This window comes from Macaca thibetana, chromosome X, assembly GCF_024542745.1.
Source record: "Macaca thibetana thibetana isolate TM-01 chromosome X, ASM2454274v1, whole genome shotgun sequence".
Taxonomy (NCBI): Eukaryota; Metazoa; Chordata; class Mammalia; order Primates; family Cercopithecidae; genus Macaca; species Macaca thibetana.
The window spans coordinates 53,543,302-53,558,468 of record NC_065598.1 but is presented as its reverse complement, the minus strand read 5'-3'; the positions used below and the strand labels follow the sequence as shown (position 1 = coordinate 53,558,468).

The following is a 15,167-nucleotide window of genomic DNA, read 5'->3' as shown; positions in this document are numbered from 1 at the left end:
CACAGAGCGAGACTCTGTCTCAAATAAATAAATAAAAGCAAAAAAAAATCACAATCTATGAGAGATAACATTATACATGTTTTACAGTTTTTTACTTGTAGAGAATACTCAACACTAGGGCTGTATGGTGGGACACTCTCATACGTTGATGATGATGGTAGTATAACTCGAGACATCTGTTTTGGAAAGAGATTTAGTATCATGTGTCAAGAGTTTGTGAAAATGATCACACCCTTTGACCTAGTAACTACACTTCTAAAAATTTGCCCTATGAAATAACCCAGAAGATCTACATAAAAATATGCCTATGTGAGAGTGTTATGTATAATTAGAAACCGAAAATGACTTTAGTATCTTCCATTCTGAAATTTGATGAAATATTATGATGGTCTTAAAATTATATTCAAGGAGACTTTTAAATAACTTTGGAAAAGGCTTGATAAATGAAAAAGCCCCTTCTTAGCCCTTTCCCTCCAGAGATAAACATTGATTTTTACTTCTGTTGCCATAGATTAGTTTTGCCTTTACCTGAACTTTTTGTTTGTTGAGACAGTCTCGCTCTGTTGCCTAGGCTGGAGTGCAGTGGCATGATCTCAGCTGACTGCAACGTCCTGAGTTCAAGTGATTCTTTTGCCTCAGCCTCCCGAGTAGCTGGGACTACAGGCCTGCGCCACTACGCCCAGCTAATTTTTGTATTTTTAGTAGAGACAGGGTTTCACTATGTTGGCCGGGCTGGTCTCGAACTCCTGGCCTCAGGTGAGCCCCACGTTGGCCTCCCAAAGTGCCAAGATTACAGGTGTGAGCCACTGCGCCTGGCCCTCCTTTACCTGAACTTCATATGTACTCTTTTTTTTTTTTTTTTTTTTTTTTTGAGGCAGGGTCTCACTCTGTTGCCCAGGCTGGAGTGCAGTGGCACAATTTCGGCTCACTGCAGCCTTGACCTCCCAGACTCAAGCGATCCTCCCATTTCAGCCCCCTGAGTGCCTGGGACTGCAGGCACACGCCACCACACCCAGCTAATTTTTGTATTTTTTGCAGAGACAGGATTTTACCGTGTTACTCAGGCTGGTCTGAATTGCTGAGCAGAAGTGATCTGCCTGCCTCAGTCTCCCAAAGTGCTGGGATTACAGGTGTGAGCCACCGGGCCCAGTTTATGTGTACTCTTTTATGTCTCCCTTCTTCACTCAGTATAATATCTTTGAGACTTACACATATTATCGTGTATATCAATACTTTGTTCTTTTTTATTACTGTATAGTAATCCATTGTATGAATATACCACAATTTGTTTATTCTTCCATTGATATATATTTGAGTTGTTTCCAGTTTGGGGCTATTATGAATAAAGTAGTTGTTAACATTCTTGTTCATGTCTTTCGGTGGATATATGTACTCATTTCTCTTGGGTAAATACTTAGAAGAAGTGGGATTGCTGTATCATATGGAAAGTGTAATTTAATTTTATAAGAAACTGCCAAATTGTTTTCCAAACTGTACCAATGTACACTCCCACCATCAATGTACTGGAGTTCAGTTACTTCATATCCTTGCCAGTGCTTGATATTGATAGTCTTTTATTTTAGCCATTTTGGTGGATATGTAGTGGTGTCATATTGTGGTTTTATGTATGTTTAAGTGCCTTTGGTTTTAATGTTCATACCTTTTGAACCAATAATTTCATTTTTAGGCTATTTTCTTAAGAGCATAATCTGAAATCCAGAAAAAAATTTATATAGACAATATATACTCTTTGCTGTATAACTTATAAAAGCCAAATGTGAAAAATTACCTAAGTGTTGTTTATTAGGGAAGAGGTTACATAATTTATGACACATTCATAATGACAAAATATGCAGCCATTCAAAATTACTTACATTAGAGTATTATAATAAAAGCAAGATACAAAATTGTACATAAAGCATACTGTCAACTATAGAAAAATATGTATATTAAAATAGACCAGCTCTACATCAACAAAACAAAGTATATAAAATAATACTGTAAGCCAGGCACAGTGGTTCATGCCTATTATCCCAGCACTTTGGGAAGCTGAGGCGGGAGGATTGTTTGAGGCTAGGAGTTTGAAACCAGCCTGAGCAAAAATAAAAAAATTGGCTGGGCACGGTGGCATACGCCTGTAATCCCAGCACTTTGGGAGGCCGAGGCGGGTGGATCACCTGAGGTCAGGAGTTCGAGACCAGCCTGGCCATCATGGTGAAACCTTGCCTCTACTAAAAATACAAAAGTTAGCTGGGCGTGGTGGCACACACCTGTAATCCCAGCTACTCGGGAGGGTGAGGCAGGAGAATTGCTTCAACCCAGGAGGTGGAGGTTGTAGTGAGCCAAGATCGCACCACTGAACTGAGTGACAGACTCAGTCTCAAATAATAATAATAATAATAATAATAATAGTAGTAGTAAAATAATAAAACGTACTGTAAGGAAAGACACCAAAATATATTTGGATGGTGGTACTATGTGATTTTTTCCCCCTTATCCCATTGTATTTTTTTGTAATGATCGTGTAATCATTTTAGAATAGCACAAAATATAAGTAAGCTTTAAGTATTCCATATTTTATGTTTCATAATGCTTTCTCCCTGCCTAATCTTTCTGCAAAGTGAAAATTTGCTGTCTTAGGTTTCTTTAAATATTTGATTTCTGATAATTATTTTGATTCCCAAATTATAAATTGTATTAAAAAAACACTCTTATGTTGTTTTTTCTTCTGAAAATCTGATGTTCCAACATCCAGTCCAGGACAGAAGATAAAATAGAGCGATTCAAGAAAGCAGTTGAGTACTATTCCGTCACTACCAAACTCTCTTCACTGCCAGTGGGTCCCTCCTTTCTAGGTAAGGCTTCCATCTGACCTGAAGCTGCTCTGTTCATAGGGGAAACTGAATTGGTCCCTCACGAACTCCAGGACCAGAGTTGAATCACTCGTTCGTGTTGTATTCTCCTACAAGTCATTCGTCATCCCTTTTTGGTAGGCTTTCTCCTTTTGATTTCTATGTCGTAAGAGACGTAACATAAGAAGGGCCCTGGCCAGGTGCAGTGGCTCACGCCTGTAATCCCAGCATTTTGGGAAGCCGAGGCAGGTGGATCACCTGAGGTCAGGAGTTCACAACCAGCCTGGCCAACATGGTGAAATCCCATCTCTATGAAAAATACAAAAAATTAACTGGGTATCATGGCAGGCGCCTGTAATCCTACCTACTCAGGAAGCTGAGGCAGGAGAATCGCTTGAACCCGGGAGGCAGAGGTTGCAGTGAGCCGAGATCGTGCCATTGCACTCCAGCATGGACAACAAGAGTGAAATTCCACCTCAAAAAAAAAAAAGCCCTGCTTTCTCAAATTTACAGATGGGGTGCAATGCCATTTCCTTAGCTTGGGCTTCTTCTGATGCCAACCCCCATTCTGGCCTGGTACATGTAAAATAGCCCTGTCTTTGGGGTCTGGCCTGAGTTGGAATTCCGCTTCTGCTAATTACCAGCAAGTGAACCTTGGCAAGTCACATTTGTATGAAATGTGGCTCATGATACCTACTTTATAAGATTCTTATTAGATGAAATAATTTATGTAAGGTTCCCAGCATGGCACATAGTAGCTGTTCAATAAATTGTAACTTATTTATTAATAACACTTTTTCAGGTGATATGGGGTGAGCAGAATATAACACGGTAAAATTATTAGGATTGACTGAAGTATAGCTCTTTCTCTTGGCTTCAGGTTTTCGGAATAATAGGCTTGGAAATCCCCTTCCACAAAATCAAGTGGGCACCATTTCTCCTGGAAAGCCAATGGTAAGCATCCTTTGAGAAACCTGAGACCATTTGATAGCATTAGACTCAGGTTGCTTCCTGATTTTTATAATCTGAGGAGTTAGGGTGATTCAGAGTTATTACACTGTCAAGGCTATGTATACTACATTACCTTCTCAACTTACGGCTGGAACACTATGCAAAGAAAGCATCCAAATCAGTAACCACTAGTCATTGTGAAAATAAATTAGCTAATATCAGAGAATAGTTCTAGGAGACTTCAACTGTTCATTGTCCTGCCTGTGGAGGATTCTGTTCATACATCACTGTTAGAATCATTTCTCATTATTAAGTAGGTACTTTGTATCTCAACAGTCTCCACTACTGGCATCATCCACTGTGTCACAACTTCTGAGGGAGCCATCTTGGAGCATTATAAAATGTTAAATAGCTTTTCTGTCTGTTTTATCGTTTAGTTTTCTCACCAAGTGCCCCAGAAAGTGAAATATCCACCACCATTCCCAGTGGGACCCAGCTCATCTCTTCTCTTCTCCTCCCATGCTTTGGGGGAATCCCATGCTTTTTCTGAGGATCCCATGCTGCAGACCAACCCCTTTGCCAATTGGGCTGTCTCCTATGACTCTTCTGCATCCCAGTTTCCCAATTACCTGCCTTCTAAAGCCTCACCTCCTTTGGGACCAGACTCTTCCCACTCCTCTTCCTCTGATGGTGATGAGCCAAATGGAGCTAGCTCTGAGTAAGTATCTCTGTAGACACCTAAGGAAATAGATTTCTGAGGCATCTATGTTATTTTGCTTGTTAGATGGGTGGAGGGTGTGGGGAAGTGTAATTCCTGGCTTTCCTCTGTAGTGTTTTGCTCTTAGGAAAGCAAAGCAGGAAAACGTTTTCTATGCTTGCCCACTTCATGCTTATTTGGCCCTGTGCAGATGATAATTTTCAAACACCCAGGCAACTAAGGTAAAAGGCAGCATAGTAGCTAGTTAAGGACGCCTTCGTATGGGTATTGTGGCTGTCATTTCTTAATTTGTGAGGAGGGTAGATTAAATGTCAAAAAAAGAAAAGCATTTATAGAGTGGAAATAGTGGAATCGTTGAGTAAGCAATTACATTGCTTAGTAACTAAGACAGGGTTCTGAGGATTAAAACAGTGGGATTTGTGCTAGCCCATTTGTTGGCAGATTATTCCTCTAAGCAGATTATTCCTGGGAAACAGAGCTGCTTTGAGGTTGTAATTGTGATTATTTTCTTAAAACATAAGCAAACTCTAAACATGGCCTCTTACAAGGTATAAAGGGTCCAGAGTGATTACCATGACTTTTGATCACTTTGGTTGGTGTCAGATGAAAGAAGCTAGGAAGTCAGTAATGGCCATTGAGAGGAAAAGTACCAGTCCAGTGCTAACCCAGTGTCCTGGCCTCCAAAGGGTTTGTGAGACCCCTTGGGTCCAGAACAGGCATCTTAAGTAGGAATATCTTTATCAATCTCCCTTTTTTTGTTTGACACTGTCTTTCTAAATTTTTTAGTCATATCACAGAAGCATTTCAGCACCAGCCTGAGTGGGGAAATCCCAATCGTGACAGAGGGTCCTGGGCACAGCCTGTTGATACTGGAGTTTCAGAAGCGAGCCTAGGTGATGGTGAGCCCCACATCCCATCTCTGCTGTCTATGTCTACGAGGAACCACATGGATATCACCATTCCACCCTTACCTCCAGTAGCTCCAGAAGTCTTGCGAGTTGCTGAACACAGACACCGGCGGGGTCTCATGTACCCATATATCTACCATGTCCTCACTAAGGTGAGGCAGCACATCAGCACCTACCTCCCTGCTCTTAACACTGTACTTCCTACTTCCTAGGACTGTGTGTTACCAGAGAACATTCTGATCATTGGTATATGAAGTTAGAAAAAGAAGGCCATATGCAGTGGGCCCCTCATCACACTAAGGCCTTAGGTGAGGCCAGACTAGCAGGAGTTGGGACTATGTGGTAAATGAGGCCCCTAATAGATAAGTGTAATTGTGAGATTTTGAAGTAGATAATGCACCAAGTTGGTGGAATCTGGTTCTAGGGATGAACACAGTCCAAGAGGCTTTATGCCCTTTTCCTTATTTCTTTTTCTACTTCTGCAAAGCTGTTCCCCTCCTCCGGTCTTTTACATATCCATCCTCCAGCAAAATGCCTAACGTGGACTTTCCCCATTCGTTAGCTATAGTCATTGTTGAGACTTTATTTTATTTTATTTTTTGAGACAGAGTCTCGCTCTGTTGCCCAAGCTGGAGTGCAGTGGCACGATATTGGCTCACTGCAACCTCTGCCTCCCAGGTTCAAGCGATTCTCCTGCCTCAGCCTCCTGAGTAGCTGGGACTACAGGTGCCCGCCACCATGCCTGACTAACTTTTTGTATTTGTAGTAGAAACGGGATTTCACCTGGTCTTGAACTCCTGACCTCAGGTGATCCGCCCACCTCAGCCTCTCAAAGTGCTGGGATTACAGGCTTGAGCCACCGTGCCGGTCCGTTGAAACTTTCAAAATGAAATATAGCTTATAAGTTAGCTGCAATCAGCTAAGCTTGTTACAGCTTCTTTTTAGTATGAAACTCTGTCTAAATACAAATAAAAAATTTAGTGGATAGGCCACAGAGGCTACAGTTTATTATTGGTTCTTCTCAGCTCAGTTCTAAACCTTGAGGTAACTCATTTTTTCCTTTTCCCTGGAATGTTCTCTTGTTAGGGTGAAATTAAGATTCCCGTATGTATTGAGGATGAGTGTAACATGGAGCTGCCTCCAGCTGCTCTCTTATTCCGGTCAGCTCGTCAATATGTATATGGAGTTCTTTTTAGTCTGGCAGAGACACAGAGGAAAATGGAACGCTTGGCCATGCGACGGCGGCTACCTGTGGAAGGTAAGTGTAGTTCTAGCTATGACAATTCTCTCAGCACTTGACACAGAGCAGATATGTCTGTTCAGGCACATTGGGTACCTTTGGCTATGCAGTAGTCTTTAAGAAAATGTAACATTCAACAAAATGCATACTGATACTGGGAACACATTAACTTAAGCCCCAATTCTGCAATTATCAAACATTTAGAGTGACTACTACTTATAAATACCTGTAATCCCAGCACTTTGGGAGGCCAAGGCAGGCAGATCACTTAAGCTCAGGAATTCAAGACCAGCCTGGGCAACATGGCAAGACTCCATCACTAGAAAAAATGTCGGGCGCTGTGCCTCATGCCTGTAATCGCAGTACTTTGTGGGGCCGAGGCGAATAGATCACTTGAGTCCAGGAGTTCAAGACCAGCCTGGGCACCATGGAGAAACTCCGCCTCTACTAAAAATCTAAAAAATTAGGCATGGTTGTGTACACGTGTAGTCCCAGCTACTTGGGGGGCTGAGATGGGAGAATTGATTGAGTCTGGGAGGTCAAGACTGCAGTGAGCCCTGATCACGTTACTGTACTCCAGCCTGGGTGACAGAGTGAGACCCTGTCTCAAAAAAAAAAAAAAGAAAAAAAGAAAAAAAAAAAACAGGCCAGGTGCAGTGGCTCATGCCTGTAATCCCAGCACTTTGGGAGGCCGAGGCGAGTGGATTTCCTGAGGTCGGGAGTTTGAGACCAGCCTGACCAACATGGAGAAACCCCCTTTCTACCAAAAATACAAAATTAGCCAGGCGTGGTGGCGCATGCCTGTAATCCTAGCTACTCGGGAGGCTGAGGCAGGAGAATCGCTTGAACTCAGGAGGCGGAGATTGTGGTGAGCTGAGATCGTGCCATTGCACTCCAGCCTGGGCAACAAGAGTGAAACTCCATCTCAGAAAAAAAAAAAAAAAAAAATTAGCTGGGCATGGTGGCATGTGCCTCTAGTCCCAGCTACTTGTAGGGCTGAGGTGGGAGGATTGCTTGACCCTGGGAGGTTGAGGCTGCAGTGAGCTGTGATCGTGCCACTGCACTCCAGCCTGGGTGACAGGAGACCCTGTCTCACATACAAAAAGAAAGAACCATACTGGGCTTTGGGAACATAGAGGTGTATCTAACAGTCTCTCTTCCGTGATTTTTTTGTTTTGGGATTTGAACCTGTAGGTAGTTGGAGACACTGAAGTATTTTAAGCTACACAGTGCCATAGTCAAATTAGTGTGTTCAAAAGAACATTTCTCTGTTTCTGGGAAGATAGAGTTGATCAGATGTACTTTTCCTTAGTCCTCATGCTAAGTACAACTAAAAGCCCAGGACATTATTCATAAAACAAGCACAAGACACTAGAAAGTAGAAATCTTGGGGCCCAAGGAATGACACAGTGGTGCAGTGGTGAGTTCCCTGAATTTTTTTTTGCCTCACATATTCCAGACTGGGTGTGGGACAAACTGGCAGCCCATAAATGTCAACAGCTGCAGACCAGTATAAGCCTCCCACAAAACCTACTTTCTCTGGCCAAAGGACCAGAAAGGAACAACCTAACAACACAAAGATTTTAAAATAATAATCTCTGTACTCCACCCAAATACCACAGGAAAACTGGTCTACCTCCAGCCCTCCCAGCAAAGGCCAAATGAAGAACCTAGACTTCCATACTTACCCAGGCTGTAATGAGGTGCCCCTACCTGCTCCTGCTAGGGAGGGTCAAGGTCAAGTGGGGAGCCAGGACTTCCACTTTCACCTGTCAATAATGACACAGTATCCCCCTTCACCCACCATAGTAGGGTCAGAAAAGGCCTACTGATACACAAGGTTTAAGTAAGATCCAGAGTCTTTTAAAATAATACCCAAAATGTCGTTTTCAGTGGAAAATTTCTCATCATACCTAGGACCAGAAAGATATCAAATTCAGACCTCAAGAAAAGAAAATGAACATAGAGATGATAGAAGTTTGATTATCTGACAAGGATTTCACAACAACCACCATAAAAATGCTTTGATAAACAGTTATAAACATGTTTGACTTTTGCATATCAAAAGAAACAATCAACAGAGTAAATAGCCTACAGAATGGGAAAAATATTTGCAAGCTATGCATTGGACAAAGGGCTAATATTCAGAATCTACAAGGAACTCAACAAGAAAAAAGCGAATAACCCCATTAAAAAGTAGGCAAAGGACAAGAACAGACATTTTACAAAAGAAGACATACAAGTGGCCAACAAATATATGAAAAAATACTCAGCATCACTAGCTATCAGAGAAAGGCTTTTAAAACACAATGAGCTGGGTGCAGTGGCTCATGCCTGTAATCCAAGCACTTTGGGAGGCTGAGGCGGGCAGATCACATGAGGCCAGGAGTTTGAGACCAGCCTGGCCAACATGACGAAACCCGTCTCTACTAAAAACACAATAAATTAGCTGGGCATGGCGGCACACACTTGTAATCCTAGCTTCTCGAGGGGGTGGAGGGTGGCGAGAAGGGGAGTGGGGCTGAGGCATGAGAATCGCATGAACCTGGGTGGTGGAGGATGCAGTGAACCAAGTCTAAAACCAACAGATGTTGGCAAGAATGCAGAGAAAAGGGGATGTTTCTATACTGTTGGTAGGAATGTAAATTAGTACAACCTTTATAGAAAGTAATACAAAGTTTTCCCAAAGAACTAAAAAATGAACTACCATTCGATCTAGCAATCGCACTACTGGTTATACATTCAAAGGGAAATAAATCATTATATCAAAAAAGATACCTGGGCCAGGCATGGTGGCTCACGTCTGTAATCTCAATACCTAGGGAGGCCCAAGCGGGAAGATGCTTGAGGCCAGGGGTTTGAGACCAGCCTGGGCAACATAGTGAGACTCCATCACTAAAAAAAAAAAAAAAATTATTTAATATTGCTGAGCATGGTGCATACCTGTAGTCCCAGCTGTTTCACAGGCTGAGGCCAGAGGATTGCTTGTATCCAGGAGTTTGAGGCTGCAGTGGGCTGTGATCACTCCATTGCACTCCAGCCTGGGTAACAGAGTAAGATCTCTTTTTTTTTTGAGACGGAGTCTTGCTGGCTGGAGTGCAATGGAATGATCTCGGCTCACTGCAAGCTCCACCTCCCAGGTTCACACCATTCTCCTGCCTCAGCCTCCTGAGTAGCTGGGACTACAGGCACCCGCCACCACGCCTGGCTAATTTTTTGTATTTTTAGTAGAGACGGGGTTTTACCGTGTTAGCCAGGATGGTCTCGATCTCCCGACCTCATGATCCGCCTGCCTCGGCCTCCCAAAGTGCTGGGATTGCAGGCGTGAGCCACTGCGCCTGGCCATCTCATCTCTTAAAAAGAAAAGGGAGTACATAAAAACAACACTTCAGACCAGTATCCTTCGTCAATATATGTTATGGATTGAGTGTTCCTGTCCCCCGCAATTCATATGTTGAAATCCTAACCCCCAATGTGATGCTATTAGGAGATGGGGCCTTTGGGAGGTAATTAGGTCATGAGTATGGAACCTTCATGAATGAGATTAGTGCCCTTATAAAAGGAACCCCAGATAGCTCTTTCTACTCTCCACTATATGAGGATACAATGAGAAGACAGCCATCTGCAAACCAGGAAGCAGGTTCTCACCAAATGTCTCTGCCAATACCTTGATCTTAGACTTCCCAGCCTCCACAATTGTAAGAAATCAATTTCTGTTGTTTATAAGCCTCCTAGTCTGTGGTACTTTGTTATAGCAGCCCAAATTGACTAAGACAATATGGATGCAAAAATTCTTAATGAAATATCAGCCAGGGGAATTCAGCTATATATAGAATGAATTACATGCCCTGGCCAAGGCCAAGTAGGATTTATTCCATTGTTTTAAGACTTGTTCAATATTTGAAAAATCTATAAATATAATCCACTAAATAAACAGGCTAAAGAAGAAAAATCATGTGATTATATCAATGGATGCAGAAAAAGCATTTGACAAAATTCAACACTCATTCATGATAAGAACTATCAGGAAACTAAGAACAGAGGGGAACTTCCTCAAGATAAAGAATATCTACAAAGAACCTACAGCTAACATAGAGTCATTCCTTGCCATACATGGGGGATTGGTTCCAGGACCCCCACATATACTAAAATTCACTCATAATCAAGTCCCACAGTAGGTAGGCCCTGCAGAACCTGTGTATATGAAAAGTTGGCCCCCTATATACGTGGGTTTGGCATCATGTGAATTCTGTGTTTTCTGTCAGTGTTTGGTTGAAAAAAATTTCTGCATAAGTGGACCTGTGTAGCTCAAACTTGTGTTCAAGGATCAACTGTACTTAATGGTGAAAGATGTTTTTCTTCTAAAATCAGGAAGAAGGCTAGAATGTCTACTCTTTCCACTGCTCTTCAACATAGTACTAGAAGTTTTAGCCAGACCAGTAAGGCAAGAAAATGAAATAGAAGACATAGACATCAGTAAGGAAGAAATAAAACTGTAATTGCAGGTGGTATATAGTCAGTCTATGTAGAAAATCACAAGGAATCTACAACAAAACTCTTGGAACTAATAAGTGAATTTGTTAAGGTTGCAGGATACAAGATAAATATATAAAAATTGATTACCTTTCTATATATACTAACAATGAATATGTGGAACTGAAACAAAGTACAAGACCATTTACAGTCCTTCCAAAGAAAATGAAATAGTTAAAAATTTAACAAAAGGTGTTCAAAGTCTGTATGCTGAAAGTCACAAAATGCTGATGAAAGAAATCAAAGATCTAAATAAATGGGGAGATACAGATGTTCATGGATTAGAAAACTCAACATAGTAAAGATGTCAGTTCTCCCCAAATTGATAACACAGGTGTGATGCAATTCCTATCCAAATCCCAGCAAGATTCTTTGTAAATATAGACAAGATGACTCTAATGTTTATGTGGAAAGACAAAGGAATTAAACTAGCTAAAATGATTTTTGAAAAGGAAGAATAAGTTGAAAGCAATTGCTGAACCTGATTGTAAGACTTACTAGGTAGCTACAGTAATTAAGATTGTAGGCCAGGCATGGTGGCTCACGCTTGTAATCCCAGCACTTTGGGAGGCCAAGGTGGGTGGATCCCTTGAGCTCAGGAATTCGAGACCAGCCTGGGCAACATGGAGAGACCCCATCTCTACTAAAAATACAAAAAATATGTATAGCCAGGTGTGGTGGTGTATTACCTGTGGTCCCAGCTCCTCAGGAGGCTGAGGTGAGAGGATCACTTGAGCCTGGTGGGTAGAGGTTGCAGTGAGCTGAGATCACTCCACTGCACTGTAGTCTGGGTGTCAGAGTGAGACCCTGTCTTAAAAAAAAAAAAAAAAAAAAAAAAAAAAAAAAAAAAAAAAGATTATAGGCAGAGGTATTGACACATAGATCAATGGAATACAACAGGGCATCCAGAAATAGTCCCATATGAGTACTGCTTTTTTTTTTTTTTTTTTTTTTTGAGACAGAGTCTCGCTCTATTGCCCAGGCTGGAGCACAGTGGCACGATCTCCGCTCACTGCAACCTCTGCCTCCCAGGCTCAAGCAATTCTGCCTCAGCCTCAACTGGGATTACAGGTGTGAGCCATCATGCCTGGCCAGCAAACTGATTTTTGACAAAGCTGCAAAAGCACTTCATTGGAGGAAGGATAGTTTTTTGTTGTTGTTGTTGTTGTTTGTTTTTTATATAAATGGTGTTAGATCAACTGGACATCCATAGTTGAACAAGTACCACATATCTATACTAGTATCTAAAATATATAAAGAACTCTCAAAACTGAACATAACAAAAACAATTGAATTAGAAAATTGGCAAAAGACATGCACAGACATTTCACTGAAGAAGATATACATATGGCAAAGACATGAAAAGATGTTCAACATAGCAGCCATTAGAAAAATACAAATTAAAACCACAATGAAATATCACTACATACTTACCAAAACGGCAAAGGTGAATAATAGTGATAACACCATATCCCGGAGAGGATGCAGAGAAGCTGGATCACTCATAAATGCTGGCAGGAATGTAAAATGGTACTGCCATTCTGGAAAATAATTTGTCATTTTCTTTCAAAACTAAAAATAGACTTATACAACTCAGCACTTACACTCTTGGGCATTTATATTGAAGACTTATTTTCATGCAGGAACATATTCACAAGACAGCATTATAACCCCCAAACTGGAAGCAACCCAGATATGCTTCAGTGGGTGAATGATTAAACTGTGGTACATCCATGCCATGGAATACTACTCAGTAAAAAAAACAGAATGAACTATTGATACATGCAACAACATGGATGGATCTTAAGGGCACATGCTGAGTGAAAATGCCAGGTTCTTTTTTTTTTTTAAGATGGAATTTCACTTTTGTTGCCCAAGCTGGAGTCCAATGGTGCAATCTTGGCTCATTGCAACCTCCGCCTCCTGGGTTCAAGTGATTCTCCTGCCTCAGCCTCCCGAGTAGCTGGGATTACAGGCATGTGCCACCACACCCAGCTAATTTTGTAGTTTTAGTAGAGACAGGGTTTCTCCATGTCGATCGGGCTGGTCTCAAACTCCCAACCTCAGGTGATCCGCCTGCCTCAGCCTCCCAAAGTGCTGCGATTACAGGTGTGAGCCACCACGCCCGGCCAATGCCAGTTTCAAAAGGTCGTATACTATATAATTCCACTTATATGATGTCCTCAAAATGAAAAAATTGTAGATGGACAATAGATTAGTGGTTTCCGTAAGTTAGGGATGGTGCTGGAAGTCATTGTTTGTGACTGTAAAGGGTTGGCACAATGAAAATCTTCGTGGTTATGGGTTTGTTCTGTATCTTGATTGCGGTGGTGGTTACACAAATCCATACAACATAGAACTACACACTTACATTGTACCAATGTCACTTTCCTGGCTTTGACGTTGTATTATAATTATTTAAGAGATAGCACCATTGGAGAAACTGGGCGAAGGGTACACAGGACCTCTCTCTACTATCTTTGCAACTTCCTGTGAATCTATAATTATTTCAAACTAAAAAATTTGTTTAAATAAGAACATTCTAGTGGTTGTGGAGCATGGGTGTGAGGGAGACCAAACAGGATAAAGGTAGAAACAGTCTTGAGACTCTTGTCAGGTCAAAGATAATATTTGAACTGCTGCTGTGAAAGAGAAAACAGGACAGTTAGAAGGGATTATAAGGAGGTAGAATCAGCAAGACTTTGTTAATAACCAGATGTGTAGGACATGGAAAAGAAAGAAGGCTTTGGAATGATTTCCAAGTCTCTTGCTTGGGTGGCTGAATAGATGCTTGACATCTCAAATAGAAGAGGGAGGCCATAGCTGAGGAATCTGAGGTGGAGTAGAAATATATAGAAGCCACGTTTTCCTGCTCTGTTATGCCTTTGTAAATCTTTTTTTTTTTCTTTTGAGATGGAGTTTTGCTCTTGTTGCCCAGGCTGGAGTGCAATGGCACGATCTCGGCTCACTGCAATCTCCGCCTCCCAAGTTCAAGTGATTCTCCTGCCTCAGCCTCCCGAGTAGCTGGGATTACAAGCATGCGCCACCACGCCCAGCTAATTTTGTATTTTTAGTAGAGACGGGGTTTCTCCATGTTGGTCAGGCTGGTCTTGAACTCCTGACCTCAGGTGATCTGCCCACCTCAGCCTCCCAAGGTACTGGGATTACAGCCGTGAGCCACTGCGCCCAGCCTGCCTTTGTAAATCTGAAAGATGTTGATTTTTTCAAGAATTTTGTGAAATATCTTAATGTCTTTTGGGGTATCTCATTGTGTATTATAAAGCCAGATATTTACATAATTCTTCTTTGTGCTTCTTTCCTTGCCTAGCCTCGTGCATCTACTGAAAAAATAAGATTCAGAGTAACTAAGAAATGTGTGACATTGGACCTTGATTTATTTCTCCAAGTTACTTTTTTTTTTTTTTTTCAGACAAAGTCTCGCTCTGTCGCCCAGGCTGCAGTGTGGTGACTTGATCTTGGCTTACTGCAATCTCCGCCTCCCAGGTTCAAGCGATTCTCCTGCCTCTGCCTCCAGAGTAGCTGGGATTACAGGCACCCGCCACTATGCCTGGCTAATTTTGTTTTTTGGTTTTTTTGTTTTGTTTTGTTTTTGTAGAGACGAGGTTTCACCATATTGGCCAGGCTGGTCTTGAACTCCTGACCTCAAGTGATCTGCCCACCTCAGCCTCCCAAAATGCTGGGATTACAGGCATGAGCCACCACGCCTGGCCTTTTTATTTTATTTTATTTTATTTTTAGAGACAGGATTTCACTCTGTCACCCAGGCTGGAGTGCAGTGGGAAGATCATAGCTCACTGCTGCCTCAAACTCCTAGGCTCAAGGGATACTCCTGCCTCAGCCTCCCAAGTAGCTGGAACTACAGGCACGTGCCACCACACCCAGCTAATTTTTAAACTTTCTGTGGAGGTGGGATCTCTCCATCTTGCCCAGGCTGGTCTTATACT

The 15,167-nt window shown here is 41.9% G+C and overlaps 4 protein-coding genes across 36 annotated transcripts in view; 2 read left to right on the top strand and 2 right to left on the bottom strand.

Annotated features, from left to right (window-relative positions):
* TSR2 (TSR2 ribosome maturation factor) overlaps nucleotides 1-15,167 on the bottom strand; it is a 1,158,091-nt gene that overhangs the window by 316,600 nt on the left and 826,324 nt on the right. The window lies entirely within an intron of this gene.
* Nucleotides 1-15,167, top strand: part of HUWE1 (HECT, UBA and WWE domain containing E3 ubiquitin protein ligase 1) — a 650,778-nt gene that overhangs the window by 52,286 nt on the left and 583,325 nt on the right. The gene's annotated exons all lie outside the window — the stretch shown is intronic.
* The window catches only part of GNL3L (G protein nucleolar 3 like), a 517,777-nt gene that overhangs the window by 443,656 nt on the left and 58,954 nt on the right, over nucleotides 1-15,167 (bottom strand). The window lies entirely within an intron of this gene.
* FAM120C (family with sequence similarity 120C) overlaps nucleotides 1-15,167 on the top strand; it is a 120,946-nt gene that overhangs the window by 52,597 nt on the left and 53,182 nt on the right. For both annotated transcript variants that reach the window (XM_050776857.1, XM_050776856.1), the window contains exons 5-9: nucleotides 2,756-2,855; nucleotides 3,733-3,806; nucleotides 4,241-4,521; nucleotides 5,308-5,581; nucleotides 6,516-6,687. In XM_050776857.1, coding sequence (XP_050632814.1) covers nucleotides 2,756-2,855; nucleotides 3,733-3,806; nucleotides 4,241-4,521; nucleotides 5,308-5,581; nucleotides 6,516-6,687 — 901 coding nt within the window. The remainder of the gene's footprint in view (nucleotides 1-2,755; nucleotides 2,856-3,732; nucleotides 3,807-4,240; nucleotides 4,522-5,307; nucleotides 5,582-6,515; nucleotides 6,688-15,167) is intronic.